The sequence below is a fragment of the Oreochromis niloticus genome, linkage group LG14, assembly GCF_001858045.2.
Source record: "Oreochromis niloticus isolate F11D_XX linkage group LG14, O_niloticus_UMD_NMBU, whole genome shotgun sequence".
Lineage (NCBI taxonomy): Eukaryota > Metazoa > Chordata > Actinopteri > Cichliformes > Cichlidae > Oreochromis > Oreochromis niloticus.
The window spans coordinates 5,562,496-5,579,086 of NC_031979.2; the positions used below are offsets into that span (position 1 = coordinate 5,562,496).

The window sequence follows — 16,591 nt, forward strand, 5'->3', positions numbered from 1 at the left end:
GACGCAGAAGACAAAACCCACTATGTGACACCAGAGGATAGTTGGGACTTCAGCTTCTCTTGACCTGGTTGAACAAAATCAGCACAAGTTACTGAAAAAGACTGAATAATAAGATTATTTTTGGTAACTTGGTCTTTCCAATGTCCAACTGTCCTGTCCTCCTGTCTTCCTTCTCTCACCCCAACCGGTCGCAGCAGATGGCCGCCCCTCCCTGAGCCTGGTTCTGCCAGAGGTTTCTTCCTGTTGAAAGGGAGTTTTTCCTTCCCACTGTCGCCAAAGTGCTTGCTCATAGGGGGTCATTTGATTGTTGGGCTTTTCTCTGTATGTATTATTGTAGGGTCTGCCTTACAATATAAACTTGAGGCAACTGTTGTTGTGATTTGGCGCTATATAAATAAAATTGAACTGAATTGAAACTGAATTGAATCCAACTAGTGTTGACACCAAACTGTGTAATGGAAATTAAGGCATCTACATATATTGTGTTCTCACCTGAGAACAAGCTTTAAACAAAAACATGGCCCTAACACCTGTACACTCTCAGAAATAGGGCTGAAGTGAAAAGTTCATTATTTTTCTTACATAAGCAAATCCCCTACAGGGGGATTTAGAATTCAAACAAATATTCCCATGGGCGTCGTCAGGGGGAGAAAAATTACGGATTCTAAGGGCCCGTAATTATTTTTTTTTATTTTTTTACAAAAATTATTAATCCATCAATATGGCTTCCATACATGACCATAAATGCTGTTTGCTTCAAAGGTGTTTGTTTCCTAATATTGGTTTTGTTTTGTTTTGTTTTTCGAAACAAAGAGTAAATCCAATCAGCCTCTGACCCCGCCTCCCCCCTCCTTATTTCATGAATTGGTTTAGTCCAGGTGCACGCGCTCCTAACTGACGCTGAGCTTTAGAGCGGTAGGAAAAGAGACAGGTGGAAATAAACTTGTACCGAAGTGTACATGAAAGAAACTACTTGACTTCCCCAGTGTTAGCTAGCTTACCCAATTTCTAACAGAAAATAATGTGTTTGTTATCCTTTAGCCAACATGTAATTAGTGCAGACAGACCTTCTGTACATATGTATACTAAATCACATATCTGCCGGCCTGCTGCCAGAACCAACAGATCAAACCTCTGGCTCAGGCTTAGCTGTCCCACTCATATAACCCCACACCCACACACCTGACACTGAACCTGCCTCACTGATATCTGAAGAAGCAGGTGAGTTATTTTATGTCAAACATGTGTCTAGTTGCAGGAGGCCTCTTGAGAATTTTCTTTTCAGTAATAATAATACATTGTGGTGGACCACTGGAGGGCTCCACTCACACCCAGTTCTCGGGAAGTGTTGTTGCTATGTTTTGGAGGGAAAAGTGTTCAGTTGTGTTGTGATGAGGAATAAACGAGGAGTGTTAATCGAGAGCTCTCGTGTCGTCTGTGTTTACCTCCACAACATTATCTTTATAAGCCACATAAACAGAGTATTTTAGGAGGAGTGTGACTGTTGCAGGTGGTGAGCGCTTTCAGTGAGCAAAAACTGATTAAACCTATTTGAGTTACACTAGGTCTCAGGGCAGAGATATATTTTAGTTCAATAAGGTACTTTATTTTCTGAGTGTGCTCACTAGTTTATTTCAGTGTTCAGATATACTCTGCAAGTACAGCCACACTGTTTACTGGTGACATTTATCACATTAGCTGTTAGCTTGAGAAGGACGATGTGGCAGAACACAAAGATTATCAAGTTTCATAATCTCAGATCACATGAGATGTTTTGTTTGGTGGGGAAAAAAAGAGGTCATAAAGACTGCAGCAAATTTAATAGTCTAATGACCTACTTGGAAAAAATGCAGAATCATTTAATGTCCTGTGTATGATATATATATATATATATATATATATATACATATATATATATACACATATGTATATATATATATGTTTCTGCAAGATGGACTTGAAATTTTCTATCAGGACCAACGTTCTCTCTAAGCTGCGCACTGCTGGCACGGTCTCTGCGCACAGAAAATCTGCGTTGCGCACAAAAAAAATCTAACCTGAATTGAAATTAAAATTAAAACTTTAACAATTCTGTTTTGCAGTGTTAGTCAGTAAGTGACTGGCTGCTCCTGTATGGGATTAGAACGATACCACCTTATCCTATAGTCCAGCCAATAATGCGATTCACATTCGTATATACGCAGCCAATCAACGTCGTTGACAGGCTATGACAGCGTCCTTATGTGCCGACACCGGTGTTTTAGCTAGCAAAGCGGCGTGGCTGATGTGCAGTGAAGCCACGTTAATGACAACGTGTACAACCATTGGAGATGTGAGCAGGACAGACGGAAAGTGTGGACTTTATACCAGTTTTTAAATTGTCTTGATAGGCCACGTAAAACCAGAGTTATGGTAAAAATATATGCAATGTTTGGTTTTCTTCCTGAATACTATCGTTATTTATATTTACTGCGGGAAACAACGGTAAAAACGGCGTTTTATAAGGAAAACGCTCGAAAGCACTCTCCGCCTGTGAGCAAAAACAAAACCAAAAAACCCCCACCCTTTCCTATTGGTCGACCAATCAAAAAATGATATGGCAACGTGGCATCTAGTTGTTAAGAAACGGGGGGAAGTTTTAGGAGTGACGGCGGTGTTCTGAGATGTGAGAGATTTGAGACGTTTAGCGCAAATCTTGTGTAGTTAGTGTGTAGTGTAGTCAATAGTTTTGTTGGTGTGTCAGAACAATGAGGCGGCTGCTGAATGTTACAGGTGTTACAGGAGTGATACATCTCCTGTTGTCAGGCCTGCAGGTATCAGGCTGTTGTTCTCCTTTATCTCATGGTGGACAGAAATTATTTTTTGGAGTGGCACAAATAATTTGTGTGGCATCAGATTTGATGCAGAACAGCTGATTGTTCTGTAAATAGTTTGAAATGTTTATTTAAAAACGCCTTGGCTGCATTAAAAAAAATAAATAGCTGCAAAAAACTTTGTTGTTTGCCAAACTGAGTTACTTTTTTGAAGTAGTAACTATATAATTAATTGCCCAACATTGGTCATTTTATCCTCCTGAGACCCAGGAAAAAAAAAGTATTTTGATTTTGATTTTTTTCATATAAACCAAGTGTTGGGTTGTTAAAAAACACATTGCAAAAAAATTTTTGTTTTTAACTAATATTATTTAAATTTTACAACATGTGCACTACAGTGCACAAGGGGAGTTCATTGATCACGAATGTGAAACTAACAAAATTCAATCCTTTTCTTGATTTCTAGAGAGAACTCTACATCACTGATATTATTCAGGTCTTGTTCACATGTTTGTCCCTTGTTTATCAGTTCCTTAGCCAAGAGGCACATGAACTCCAGGTACTGGGAGTTCTTTTGAGGTCGTTGCATGTCCTCGCTATTTTGATGGTACTGAAGCCAGGAGTTGGTGATGGCCAAATCAATGAAATAAAGCGTGGTGCGAACAGTTCACTTTTTGGTCCGACTAGATATTCTGTAAAAGCTGAGCATGCAATCTGATAGGTCAACCCCTCCCATGTCGATATTATATTCTACAACCACTGCAGGTCTTGGGACTTGTGAATTGGGACAGCCAGTGAATGGAATGATCTGTTCATCATAAAGACCTTTGTTGGCCTGGGCAGACTGAGGCAACCTTGAAGGACTCTCTTTAGAAGTGGTCCGACTTTCCCCAGGAAATTCTTTTTAAAAAAAAAATTTCTGGCAGATCATCGACTACTTTCAGCAAAGACCTGATCTTGTAGAAATGACCACATGTCATCGAATCAGCTGTAACTGCGACTCTTGTTTTGGCAGCCCAGTACATTCTAATTTTCGGATATCCAAGGCATGCAATGTACACTGAGATTCCTAAAAAGCTATTGATTTCTTCTGGTGTTGTTTAAACTACACCCTGAATCCTGTACCATACGCTGGTTGGTCAACAAGGACAAGTCCTGAATTAGTTTGTTTGCTGGAAATACTGCTGTGGGCTCCAATCATTAAGTGTCATTAGGGTACCATCATCTCCAATTCTGCATTCTCCAAACAAAGGCATGAACCTAAGATAATGGAAAATTGTCTGTGAAGGTTCTCAGTCATCCAGGTCATCGTAGTCAAAGGAGAAGCTTCTTCAGAACCTCTCGGATGAGAGGTGAAACGTCTTCAAGCAACTTAAAGAAGTCCAGACGCTTTTCTTTGCAAACTCCTTTGACTATAATGGAAAATTATTTAGCAAAATAAAATTTACTCCAATATCCGATATAGTTCACTTACAACACATTTACACTATGATTATAAGTTAAATCAATTTACTGGAAACATTTCTGCATGTTACCCATACTGTTTTCAGTCAAAATCAAAAATTCCTGATTGTCCTACATGCTGGTTTTGGACCAGATAGGATGACGGCAGATTTCAGCTGACCCTGTGTCGTTCTCCATTACATCTGCCCCTGCATCTTGATAATCTTTGTCTGGCTCCTCCTGGGTTTTCACCCTTTCCTATCTGGCTCATATGACTCTCATCTTCTGAAAGATCTATGTCTGAATCTCCCTCAATGATTGTATTAAGAATTCTTTCTGCCTCTGTCAAAAAGTTGTCTACTAGAAAAAAGTGAAACAAATTTAAGTACAAAGTCCTGACGTGCACTAGAGTACACATTAATAAATTAGTCATTTCCTCCGTGAAACTAAATGAGCTTAGGTCTGAAAACCACCTGAAATTACTTACTAGATGTTTATTATTGAAAATTAATCCAAATCTGAGTTTAAAAAATATTTTAAATGTAGATATCATGCTTACATTTCTTTTTTCCATAAAATGTGCTTGTCGGCATGACAGCCATTTTGAAAGGCGGGAAAAAGAGAGTTGGGAAGGCCACACCCCCACACACGTGACATCATTTTAAAGGTACTGTTGTCCTCTCTAAGAAACATCAGGACTCAGCAGAGTGGTATGTAGAGTATGAGTGATACAAGCAAAAACTAAATGTGTACTACAGTGCACAAAAATGAATTGCTGGGTCTCAGGAGGATATACTGTAATTGGCAGACAGAGAGTTACAGGACTCTCTCCCAGACCACAGACTCATACTCATAATACAAGTCAGAGCTTTATGGGAAAAAAAAAAAAGAAAGAAAGAAAGTTGTGTTTTCAAAATTGGAGTTAAAGTTATTTTTACCTCCAATAGTGTTAACATACTACACAGGTCATGAACAAGATTTTTTAAATTTTCATTGTAAGTGGGCTAAAGCAGTTAATTAAAAGTAGTCTAACATAAATGTAAATGCTGTAATTTGATTATTTTAATAAACCATGTAACTTGGATGGATTCGATGCTGGCGTGACCACAGTGCACACGTCTGATGTCACTCACAGTGGTCCAAGGGATCGCTCAGGGAGTTTGTGTGTTCGCTCAGACACATGAAAAATTAGAGGGAACATTGATCAGGACCTATAAAAATGTCTCTATAAATGGTGCCTGAGCAGGTCAGGAGGACTTAAAGAGGCAGGAAAACAAGTCAGTGAGTAATTGGAGATTTACTGGATGCCGAGGGCTGGGTGTCCCATCTGATCTGAACGCGGTATAAGAAGCTCCTGACTCCTCCTCAACTCTCAGCATCGGTGAAGGCGAGCAGCAGAGGTGTGTTTGTGTGTGTGTGTGTGTGTGTGTGTGTGTGGAGTTATGGCTCTGTTCATGGACTCGGACTTCTCTTTACTCAAGCAGAACCAGCGGAAAGACCTGGTGGATTTCAAGGAATTATCTGGAGAACAGGAGCACTCAAAAGGTGAGTCACAGAGAGGAAAAAAGACTTTTGACTTTCTGACCGGCTGCTTCATGGAATCAGCTTTTCTCAACAAAACTCAATGAATGGTTGAATTATATTGTATATTACAATAAAATAATCTAATAGGATAAAAGTAAACATGGCTGAGAAAATAAATCTAAAAGTTATTATTATAATTTTTTTTAAATTCTTAACAGATACACATGTAGGCTAACACATATTCCTAGGTTCGAGGCTATAATAAAATGTATTCTATAAGATAATAATTTCTAAATTATGAAAAAAAAATTTGGTTCTTTAACTTCCTGTTAATAAATAAGTATAATAATAATAATTATAATATAATAATGATAATAATAGTTATTATTACAATCCACGGTCAAACACAAAAGAACCTAAATGTTGATAAGTTTATGAGTTGTGATATTTTCCATCACCACAACAAGATTTCCCTTTCTGAAAGGCTGTTTATTTATTTATTATAGACCATTATTTTTCCAACTGTTTGACATTTTTCTTGATATTTGCATTGTAATTGGAAGATGCCCGCAGTGGGAGTGCCGTATCCTCTCCGGAGCCAGACAGAGGCATCAGTTTGATGGAGGGTCAGAGGAAAAGGAAGAGGACCATCTTTAGCCGTGCCCAGCTGTCTGAGTTGGAGCAGGCCTTCGCTGTGACCCCCTACCCGGACATCACCCTGCGGGAAAGGCTGGCTGCACACACACACCTGCCCGAGAGCAAGATACAGGTGAGGCTGCTGGTCGGATGTTCAGTCTGAAACTCCAAGGTTCTCCTAGCCTATTTAAAGTGGCTGTAATGAAACAATTTACTTACTTTAACTTAATTTACACTATCTTGACTGATTTGTTGTTGGTCACGATTAACCCACAGAGAATAGGTCTCCTTTGGACCACAGAGACAATAATTTGGACCACTACAGCAAAAAAAATTATCTTCAGTACATATTTTGTAGCTATTCTTTATAAATGATACAGATTTTCTTTTCCTCAATTAAAAATCAAAATCATTAAAGAACTTAAAATAATAACAAATGAGTCTATATGACTATATATAGACTATATATATATATGACTCATATAAGGATAGTCATACCTGAAGTTAAGTCTGTTTTAGACAGGCAGAGGATGATGTGATACCCATTTTCTCTTTCTTTTATAATTACCAAGGATTCTTCTGCCTTCTTTCCTTCTAAATATTTCTGTCCATGTTCTGTGTTCCTTTATGAAGTAAATGTTTATGTGTAATAAACTTTTTTGTCACACATGAAAACTCCAATCAAAGTCATTGAGACAGCTTAACCATGTCACATGTGTGATAATGTTAGCAAAATCTCAATGTTACCCCAGCATAGGACCGGAGCTAACGTGTCAAACAGCATTATAAAGTTTCCTCCACTCATTTCTGTAAATACTGTTAAATAATTCAGCATTATTAGCTGAACTATCTAGCAGAGCCTGCATGCAAAGTCACAAAAGAGGGTGAAAGTGTGTCGAGAGAGGGTGTAAGGAAATTAGGTACTAACCCCAAGTTGCTCTACAATGCTTTATTGGATTGTGAACATTAGAAAGAAAGCATTTAGGTGCACAAAAAGTGCTTGTGTGAATGGCTGAATGTGACATGTTGTTTAAGATGCTTTGAGTGCTCAAGTAGAGTAAAAAAGCTTTATATAAGAATCAGTCCATTTACCAAGACCTTCTTCTTTTTAGGAAAATTACAACCCAAAAAATCTATCTAACCCCAGTATTTGTTTTGATGAACATGGTACCCTGAGCAGAATGTGAATGCTTAAACTGAAATTGGCTATGTACGACTAATTCATTATAAATATTGCCATTTCCCACAGGTGTGGTTCCAAAACAGAAGAGCTAGAAGTATTAAGACCGGTAGACTCTCCAAGTCCACCAAGTCCGTCCTTGGAGTTAGAGGTTTTGTGGATCCCTCCACCGGCCCCACGACTTCCACGTATTCAAACACTCTGGCAGACATGTTCAGGCCAGACCAGAGCCACTCCTGTGAGGAGGTACCGCAGATTTACTCAGATTGGATGCAAATCTACAGTAACCCCATGTCATCGCCACCATGTTCCTCATCCCTCCATCAGCAGTCCACTCATAGCTGCTCCAAACCCTCCGAGTCTCGTCTCTGGGAAGAGGAGTACCACGGGCAGCAGCAACAGCACTTAGGAGCCTCACTCACTGGTTTCATTCCTGGTTCGTTTCATCAGTCCATCACCAGGCAGCCTCACCACGCTGCATCTACATGCTCCTATCAAGCCTTCAGGAACTTCAAGTCCCGGAGCTTGGCTCCATCTGGACCTCATCAGGCCCTGTGCAGCGGAGGCACTGGAAGTGGAGGTCATGCCTCAGTAGACCAGGTTGTCCCTTCCCACCCTCAGCCAGTGTACTGGGAAATCTCTCAAGGTCAGGGACAGCACCACCACCACCACCATCATCACCCACAACTGGGACCACAGACCTCGATGGGATATATCTCAGACCTGATCTATAACGCTGCTATTGTTACCAATTTTCTTGAATTCTGATGAGTGTATCAAAATCTGTCCTGTGTTTTACTAAAGCTGATGAATTTCAGACAAGGCTGTAATACTGTGAAGTAGAGTAGAATTGTTACGATGCTGGTTTGTCCTATTGTGTATTTTATGTTTTGAATTATGTCTTGTATATTTTAGGGAATAAACTGAGGCAACTGATCATAGTTTTGAATTTTACCGTTACTTGTTAAAAACAATCGTTCTTGTTTTTATTTTAATAGAATTTGTTATTTTTAAAATCTAATACAAATTAAAAATTAAAAATAATTTTTTAAAGTTAGTTTTTTAAAATTTCTGATAGTATAAACTGCATTTTGTGAAGCTGGAAGTACGCACATATGACAGTTTAACATGAAGCTTGTTTCATGTTTTTGTATAATCAAATAATACAACCGCAAATCATATTTTCACATAACTGTTCAGTTGTGTAGTTTATTTTGTTCAGTAGCAATACAAAGGCATTATTACAAAAATATGCAGAAAATATCAATTTATTGAAATTATTATTATTCATTATTGTTAACTATATGTTGTGTTTTAATATTGTTGCTTGCAAGGCTGGAACTACTTTATAGTACTAATATTACCAAAAACCCCAATTATTTTATCTAGTTTTGAAAATAAATAATATTTAGCGAACATCATAGGTTAAAATGAAAAAGTTCCCATTAGTTTGCACCACTGTAATTCCCAAACTTGAACCCTCATAAACTTGTAACATACTTTTTGTCAGTATTTTTTATTAAATTTAAGTGTCAGTTTTTAAATCAGTCAAGTTTTTATAATCAAGTCACTTATTATATCCTTTTCGACCATTATATGCTACAGCTAATGCTTTATCATGCAGTTTTATTTAACCAAGTAACAGTTTGGCTTCTTTTAGCTAACTAAGCATTCATACATTACTGTTAGTAGGCAATGTGAATATATCATATCTGCTAGTTTTACTTATTAAACAACTTTTGCAATCATTTCTTCAACCCATTTATTAGTGTTTAACTGTTAGTGGGCTAAGTCTAGCTATGTTTAACAGTTACCTATTACTTTTAGGGGATAGCATGGCTTTAGGTAATAACAATTAGCTATTAGGATACTTTGGCTAATAGTTACCTAATTCCAACTAAGTGATTTTAATATTTATCCATTAGTTTTAGCAGCTAACCACAGCTTTTAGGTTATATTCTTTTTCTAGACATTTGTCAGGTAGTTTTAGCATCTGTACTTTTTATTAATTGGGCTATTTTTGGCTAACTATTTGAAACTGATAGTTGTTATTAACTGTTTCATACCTTTGTCAGTGATATCATAGACAGTATAAAGTCATCAGCCAAAGCAGTATCTTTTATAATGTATTTAGTTCAAGCACAGTCTGACAGAACAAATCTGGCAAGAGCTAAAAAAAAAACAAAACAAAACCAAAAACTACTTGAATCACACAATTAGCCCTTTATACCAACAGGATATGTTGATATCCTATCGGTATTTTTAATGAAACTTTTGTTCTTATTAACAATTTTTTTAAAGAGCCAAATACACAAAGCTCATGACATTTTGAAAATGTATTAATAGCAGAAGTTGTATAACCTATGGTCAGATCTGAGAGATCTCTCCATCAGAGAGATACTGCTGTATATATCATGGTTTCTCCTCAGCTCCTGTTCTCCTGCTGAACCATGACATGTTTAATGCTGTAACCCCAAGAGTATTATTTTTCAAAACATCCAGATTAAAATGATGATGTGATGATGTGGTAGGATACCACGACGGGAATAATTATTTTCTAAATCAAAATATATTTTTATCATATCTCTTTGTGCTGTAAGTATCACAGGGTTTACATGGACTAAGGGGAAGGGGGAAAAATGAAAGCAAAATAAGAACTAAATTAAAGTCAGAGCTCTGGGTCTATCAGCTTACCTCCTCTGTAATTTGACCTGGATTTAGGTTTTGAAATATTACATTAGAGGCATAATACAGAGGCAAATATGACAGACGGGAGTGCCCACTGTTCGTCCAGAGCTGGACAGAGATCTCTGCATATCATAATCATCTTTAATACCAAATAATCTTTCAATAAACCTTTAATCCTGGTGTCAAATCTCAGATCTTAGGAAGAGACTTTTTTTTTGGTATTCCAGGATGCAGTCACATCTTTTAATCCTTCCACTGATATGACAGAACTTGACGGGTGGGGGGGGGGCATAATTTACAGGACTATGAAACCGTATCTGGAGAGGGGATCAGTAAAAAAGGATCTTCTGTGTTGTAGGATATATGGCGTTATTGTTCTCAGCATGATGATCTTAAAGCACAGCTACTGTACTGGACAGTAATCGGTTGTTTACGTGTTGTTCGGCTTGATATTCCACTTCAAACCAGATACAGTAATCACAGATAAGGACATTATTATTAGCACATCTGTCAGGTGGAAACCATCCAGTAAACATTATGACTGACCTTTATTACTGGCCACAGATGGTGACTTTTCCAGAAAAGTCAACACAAGGACATCCTCGTGGCAAAACAACGAGCCAAATTACTTAAAGTCAGTATACTAGCTTCTTTTGATTGTTTTTTTTTTTTTGTTAACTTGCATTTGTCAGTGTTGGTTAGAGTTTTCTCTGTATATGCACTGGATCTGCCAAATATATTAATCTTGTTGGCTGGTTTTGACGTAGTGGAAAATAAGACTCTCTCAGTGTCAGGAGACAATGTTCATCTGTTGGGTCACATCACTTTTGTGCTGCCCAAGTTTTCATAGATGAAATAATAAAAAGCTGAAGGTGGTTATATATCTGAAAAGTTGTAAGTGCAACGAAGACTTCATGGTACCGACAACTTGTCCAAAGCGTACCATTTGGCCTACGCCATGTGAAATAGGCTTCAGCCCCCTCCAACATTGCAGCAGTGCTGGTTTTAAGAACTTTGAGTATCAATGCTTTCATCGAGGTAATACCACATTTAATGCGTGCAAGTGTCCAAGATGCAAATCTCCCCACTTGGCAGCCCTCTTAAAATGCTTTGGGACATTTATCCGGATTATTTGTTACTGGACTGCATGATCTAAATTAAGCTATAGTTCATTGTTTATTGTGCATGTGCCAAATGCCCCCCAAAAGATTTTTTTTTTTTAAAGGTTGTCATCCGTTGCCACCTCAAGCTGCTCTTTTGTCTTCTGTGGGCTCCCCCCTTTGGTTGTGATCTACCAACAGCAACAGGCAGAAAATCCACAAATGGACATCTGAGATGAATGGACTGTTTTAGATGATTTATTTGATAAAAATCATATTTATGAAATATGATTACATCTCAGAGCAGAAAAGAACCTCATCATTCATTTTACACAGCAGAGAGGAAAAAACTACACTGTAGTTTTAGAGTAAAAACAAAAACCTGGGAAATAAATACAAAGTATTTTGAGTATTTTGATTTCACTAGAAAGGGATGCAGAATGTCAAAGAACAAATACTTTGGGGCTTGGAACCATTTCTATTTAAAAATTCTCAGGATGTTTTAATTTTTCATCAATAATTACTGAAGCAATTCAAAAAGAAAGAAGGATCACAGAGGTTTCAGAGTGAGCGTTCTGCTCTGAACCATGGGCCTGGCTGCGGCTGCCAGAGGTTTGCCTTACAGACTCCTGCATACAAGGTGTTGATTCCAAAGGTAACAGCTGCTATGGTTCCCCTAGGTCTCCCTCCATGGTCCGGACCAGGACATACAGCTCGGCAAGCCCAACTACCGATGCGGCGATCACCGCTGAGATCACCCGCTGCAAAACAAATGTTGGAAACAACTTCAGTAAAGCAAAACAAGAACGCCACAAAATACAAGTTTTATAATGGGACAGACAGCAGCAGGACTGCTTCTCTTACCGTTGCAGTCTCAGTGAACAAGTACTGACTGCCCATGTAGGAACAGGCAAAAGCAGCAACTATTGTAACCAGGAAGTTGAATATGGTGACCACAACTGCTTTGACTGACCGCACTGCATGGAGAGAAGGAACATAAGCTTAGGATGCACAATCCAGCCTCTATAATGAGATACTCAACAGTACACTCACCCTGCTGTCTGAAATCTGACAGCACGCCATGGCGGTTGATTTCCTGGAAAATTAAACAAAAAAAGAAAAATGTTAAATATTTTCAAAAGATAATTTGTGTGTGAACCCCACAATCAAAATCAGCACTTTGGAAAAAATGTGCACATTTTCCCTGTCTTTGGAAAAATGCATCATTTTAAATAAATGAATGAGAACAATTTAAAAGACCCTTAAAACATTGAGCAGATACACAGTATTCAAGCATTGGAGTGCAGTCTGGAGTCTGGTGGCAGGACATACACTATATTGCCAAAAGTATTCACTCACCCATCCAAATCATTGAATTCAGGTGTTCCAATCAATCCATGGCCACAGGTGTATAAAATCAAGCACCAAATCATGCAGACTGCGTCTTCATAATTTGTGAAAGAATGAGCCGCTGTCAGGAGCTCAGTGAATTATGTGGGGTTATTTTTCATGAGTTGGGCTTGGCCTCTTAGTTCCAGTAAAAGGAAGGAGTTAAAGCTTCAGCATACCAAGACATTTTAGACACTTTCATGCCCCCACCTTTGTGGGAACAGTTTGGGGATGGCCCCTTCCTGTTCCATCATGACTGCACACCAGTGCACAGAAAAGGTCCATAAAGACATGGATTCAATTCAATATTTTAAGTTTTATAGTAAAATGTAAAAATGAGCGATGAACAAGTCTGCTGTGGAAGAACCTGACTGGCCTGCACAGTCCTAATGTCAACCTGATAGGACACCTTTGGGATGAATGAAAGTGGAGATTGTGAGCCAGACCTTCCCATCCAACGTCAGTGTCTGATGTCACAAATGTGCTTCTGGAAGAATGGTCACAAATTCTCAGAAACACACTCCTAAACCTTGTGGAAAGCTTTCACAAAAGTGTTGAGGCTGTTATATATAGCTGCAAAGGGTGAACCAACAAAATGGATTAAGAAAAGAATGTCACTTAAGTTTACATGTGTATGAAGTCAGACGATCGAATACTTTTGGCAATATAGTGTATCACACATGGATGCCAACATCATTTCATCCCAGTTATCTTTAAACGGCACTAATAGCCCTTTTCCACTAGTACCTACTTGGCTGGGCTCCACTCAATTGTACTCGGTATTTAGGGTTTTCCATTAGGTGATAGTCCCTGGTACCAGGTACTTTTTTTACTACCTACTCTGTCGGGGGGTCCAAAAATGTGATGCCAACAGACGGCATGACACCAATCAGCTAATCACCACTCGATGAGTCATGAGAGCGTCTCCTTCACAAAAATCAAAAACCGGCGATGAAGGAAACGGCTACAAGGAAACAACATTGTGGGCCCTGAGTCTGACAAAAAGCCACAGATCAAGCAGCAGTTACTATTGCCTCAGGATACACCGAGTTGTGAGGCAGGAGCTAAGTAAGTAAAATTTATTTATATAGCACTTTTCATAGATAAAAATCACAAAGTGCTTCACAATAAAACCAGAAATATAAATAAAATAATAATATAAAATAATGAAAAAATTTATTAAAAGCTCGTTTGTATATAAATGTCTTCAGCTGCTTTTTAAAAGAGTCAATGGAGTCTACACAGGGTTAAGACAACGGAGGAGAATTCCACAGCCTTGGTGCCTGAAAAGCCCAATCCCCACGTGTTTTGAACCTAGTACGTGGACAAATGGTATCTACTGACCTTAAGACCTAAGTGCTTGGGAAGATGCATGAGGTTTCAACAGGTCAGAGATATACTGGGGAGCTTCACCATGTAGAGCTCTAAAAGTTAAAACTAAAATTTTAAAATGAAACCTAAAATTTACTGGCAACCAATGAAGAGAAGCCAAAACTAGAGAAATATGTGACCTCTTCTTAGTGCCAGTTAAAAGTCTTGCCGCACCATTCTGTAAAGTCTGAAGGCCATCCAAAGCTGATTTGTTGAAACAAGTAAAAAGACCGTTAATACAATCCAAACGAGAAGAAATAAAAACATGAATAATGATCTCAAGTTCTGCCGTTGACACCAGTAGTCTGAGTTTAGAAATGTTTCTTAGATGATAAAAACAGTTCGGAACCAGTTGTTTGGAGTGACTCTCTGGCGACATTGAACTGTCTATAAGATTTGCAGAATATTCTGGTCTGGCATTTTTTATCATGTTGTTAAGTGAGAAAATTGACTCCTTCAGATGTAGACTATGAACCTCAAGCTTGGAAGCCTTCCATAAACGTTTTAACTTGCGACAATATCTCCTAAAATTTAGAATATTTTCATTTATGCAGGGACAGAAATTTGAAGAATGGACAATACTTTGTTTCAGAGGTGCAACTGTATCTAAAATAGATTTATATTGGTTGTTAAGAGACAAAATAAGTGAGTCGATGTCACTATGCCAGGGTCAAACATGCCAGAGAACCTTCCAGCAGCATCTTGGTTTATAATCTGCCTTCGAATCATCAGTTTAGGAGGTGAAGGATCCAAGTAAAATGACAAATTAAAAAATATGCAGTTATGGTCACTCAAGAAAACAAGATTCAGTGTGTGGCCTTTTGTATGTGTGGGGCCAGAAACATGTTGCCTAAAGTTAAAAGACTGTGATAGCGATGAGCTCAGCAGCAGTGTTACAGGATGCATCATCAATATGAAGGTTTAAATCTCCCAGTATTATAACCTTCTCCAATTTAATGATATAATGTCAGAACGTTGTTAAATTCCACTGAGTCCACTCCTGGTCTTTTACATGTAAAAGGTGAATGTTTTAACTACTGCACAAACAAATAATTTTCCTAAACAGTTGATGTGTCATTTTTATGTTGTCATTGCATTCTATCTATATTTGTTTATTTGCATTTACATCACCATCCCATCATTTTAAGAACAGGCATGGAGGAGGATGGTTTGTACTCCTCACCATGAAAAAAAAAACATTCAAACATTTCAACAGCACACCCAGTATGTTCCAGTGTATCAACCCTGAAATGGCAAAGATGCTTTTAATATTAACAAAAAACGTACCTGAGTATTGACATTTCTTGTGATCCGTTTGTATTCTTCATTGGCTAGTTTAGCTTTAATCTTCTCAAGACGGGCGACCAGCTCAGGGTTCTGAAGTGAAAGGAAGAAGTCACAGTTTAGTTTGGTTTTCAAACACTCTAATTACACGGGGCCAAGTTGCAGAAATGACTACATGTTAACACTGCAGTAGATTTATAGATCTATCACTCACATGTGAATACAGCGTAACAGCAATGGATGCGCATGAGTGTACATCACAAAACGTGCAGGAATTTACTTACCCTTGGAGGCTTCAGGATTTCAGGCAGGTGAAGCGAGCTATCCTCCAGCAACTCATGCAGGTAGAATGGATGCCCTGGGGGTTAGGGTTAGGGAAAAAATGTTATGAAATTGTATACATACATACATACATACATACATACATACATACATACACACACACACACACACACACACACACATACACATATATATATATATATATATATATATATATATATATATACATAATTCAGTATTTTTCTTTTTTTTTCACCTTTGTCCTGAAGATATTTCTTGATCTTCCTCGCTGTACTGAATGGCAGGATTGTTGGTTCCGGTTTTTCAAGAACCTCCTCCAGCTCTTCTCTCAATGCTCGAGGAAGAGCTGACTCCGAGTTTGCCAGTAAATGTGTCACTTTATTTCTGAATTTATCCCCCACCACAAATGCAGAAGCCATGATGCAATTGCACCAAAAATTAAACGAGTTTTTTCGAAGCAGCTATTTAAATAACGTTTTCTGTCAAACCTGGCCTCAATATAAACACGGGCTTTACTTTATATCTACTGAAATTTACGGTTTAAAAACGAAACCCAGCATCTGCTAAAAACAAATAAAAACCCTGGTACGCAGCCATATTGCTTGTCTTGTGACAGGCTGACGTAATCGCTCACGTGACCATCTTCCTGACGTTTTATTTACGTTTCTTTCTTTCTTTTTTTTTTTGTAAAACCTCAGTAATATGTATATATTATTGTGAAAATTTTTATACGCCAAGTTTATAATAATGCTTTGTTTCATTTTTAACTTAAACGTTTTTCACTACATAACACGTCACCTTGTGGTGCCTTAAAGGACTCATCATAAATTCGTAAAACTAACCGTTTTTGCATTACTAAG

The 16,591-nt window shown here is 38.1% G+C and overlaps 2 protein-coding genes across 5 annotated transcripts; one reads left to right on the forward strand and one right to left on the reverse strand.

Annotated features, from left to right (window-relative positions):
• Positions 1 to 450: 450 nt before the first annotated feature.
• Positions 451 to 9,214, forward strand: LOC100709642 (homeobox protein SEBOX). 4 transcript variants are annotated; one of them, XM_013264767.3, is made up of 4 exons: positions 451 to 1,221; positions 5,741 to 5,801; positions 6,344 to 6,549; positions 7,666 to 9,214. In XM_013264767.3, the coding sequence occupies exons 3-4, from the start codon at positions 6,400 to 6,402 to the stop codon at positions 8,362 to 8,364; spliced, it is 849 nt and encodes a 282-aa protein (XP_013120221.1). In that variant the 5' UTR covers positions 451 to 1,221; positions 5,741 to 5,801; positions 6,344 to 6,399; the 3' UTR covers positions 8,365 to 9,214. The 4 variants fall into 4 exon arrangements, with proteins under 4 accessions (XP_013120221.1, XP_005461090.1, XP_013120220.1 ...); XM_005461033.4 differs by lacking the exon at positions 451 to 1,221 and adding an exon at positions 5,404 to 5,656 and having other exon boundaries at positions 5,738 to 5,801; XM_013264766.3 differs by lacking the exon at positions 451 to 1,221 and adding an exon at positions 5,404 to 5,656.
• A 2,412-nt stretch (positions 9,215 to 11,626) lies between these two features.
• vma12 (vacuolar ATPase assembly factor VMA12) lies at positions 11,627 to 16,362 on the reverse strand. The gene is made up of 6 exons (XM_003456306.5): positions 15,967 to 16,362; positions 15,713 to 15,786; positions 15,432 to 15,521; positions 12,438 to 12,480; positions 12,249 to 12,361; positions 11,627 to 12,145 (listed from the first exon to the last, which is right to left on the reverse strand). Exons 1-6 carry the CDS (start codon positions 16,148 to 16,150, stop codon positions 12,050 to 12,052), a joined length of 600 nt encoding a protein of 199 aa, XP_003456354.1. The 5' UTR covers positions 16,151 to 16,362; the 3' UTR covers positions 11,627 to 12,049.
• Positions 16,363 to 16,591: the final 229 nt, after the last annotated feature.

Coding starts and splice junctions, on each gene's coding strand:
- LOC100709642 (XM_003456321.5), top strand. CDS start 5,699: ATGGCTCTGTTCATGGACTCGGACTTCTCTTTACTCAAGCAGAACCAG. Junction 5,802..6,343: donor AGAACAGGAGCACTCAAAAG/GTGAGTCACAGA, acceptor TGTAATTGGAAG/ATGCCCGCAGTGGGAGTGCC. Junction 6,550..7,665: donor TGCCCGAGAGCAAGATACAG/GTGAGGCTGCTG, acceptor CATTTCCCACAG/GTGTGGTTCCAAAACAGAAG.
- vma12 (XM_003456306.5), bottom strand. CDS start 16,150: ATGGCTTCTGCATTTGTGGTGGGGGATAAATTCAGAAATAAAGTGACA. Junction 15,522..15,712: donor AAATCCTGAAGCCTCCAAGG/GTAAGTAAATTC, acceptor CTTTCACTTCAG/AACCCTGAGCTGGTCGCCCG. Junction 12,146..12,248: donor TGTTCACTGAGACTGCAACG/GTAAGAGAAGCA, acceptor TTTGTTTTGCAG/CGGGTGATCTCAGCGGTGAT.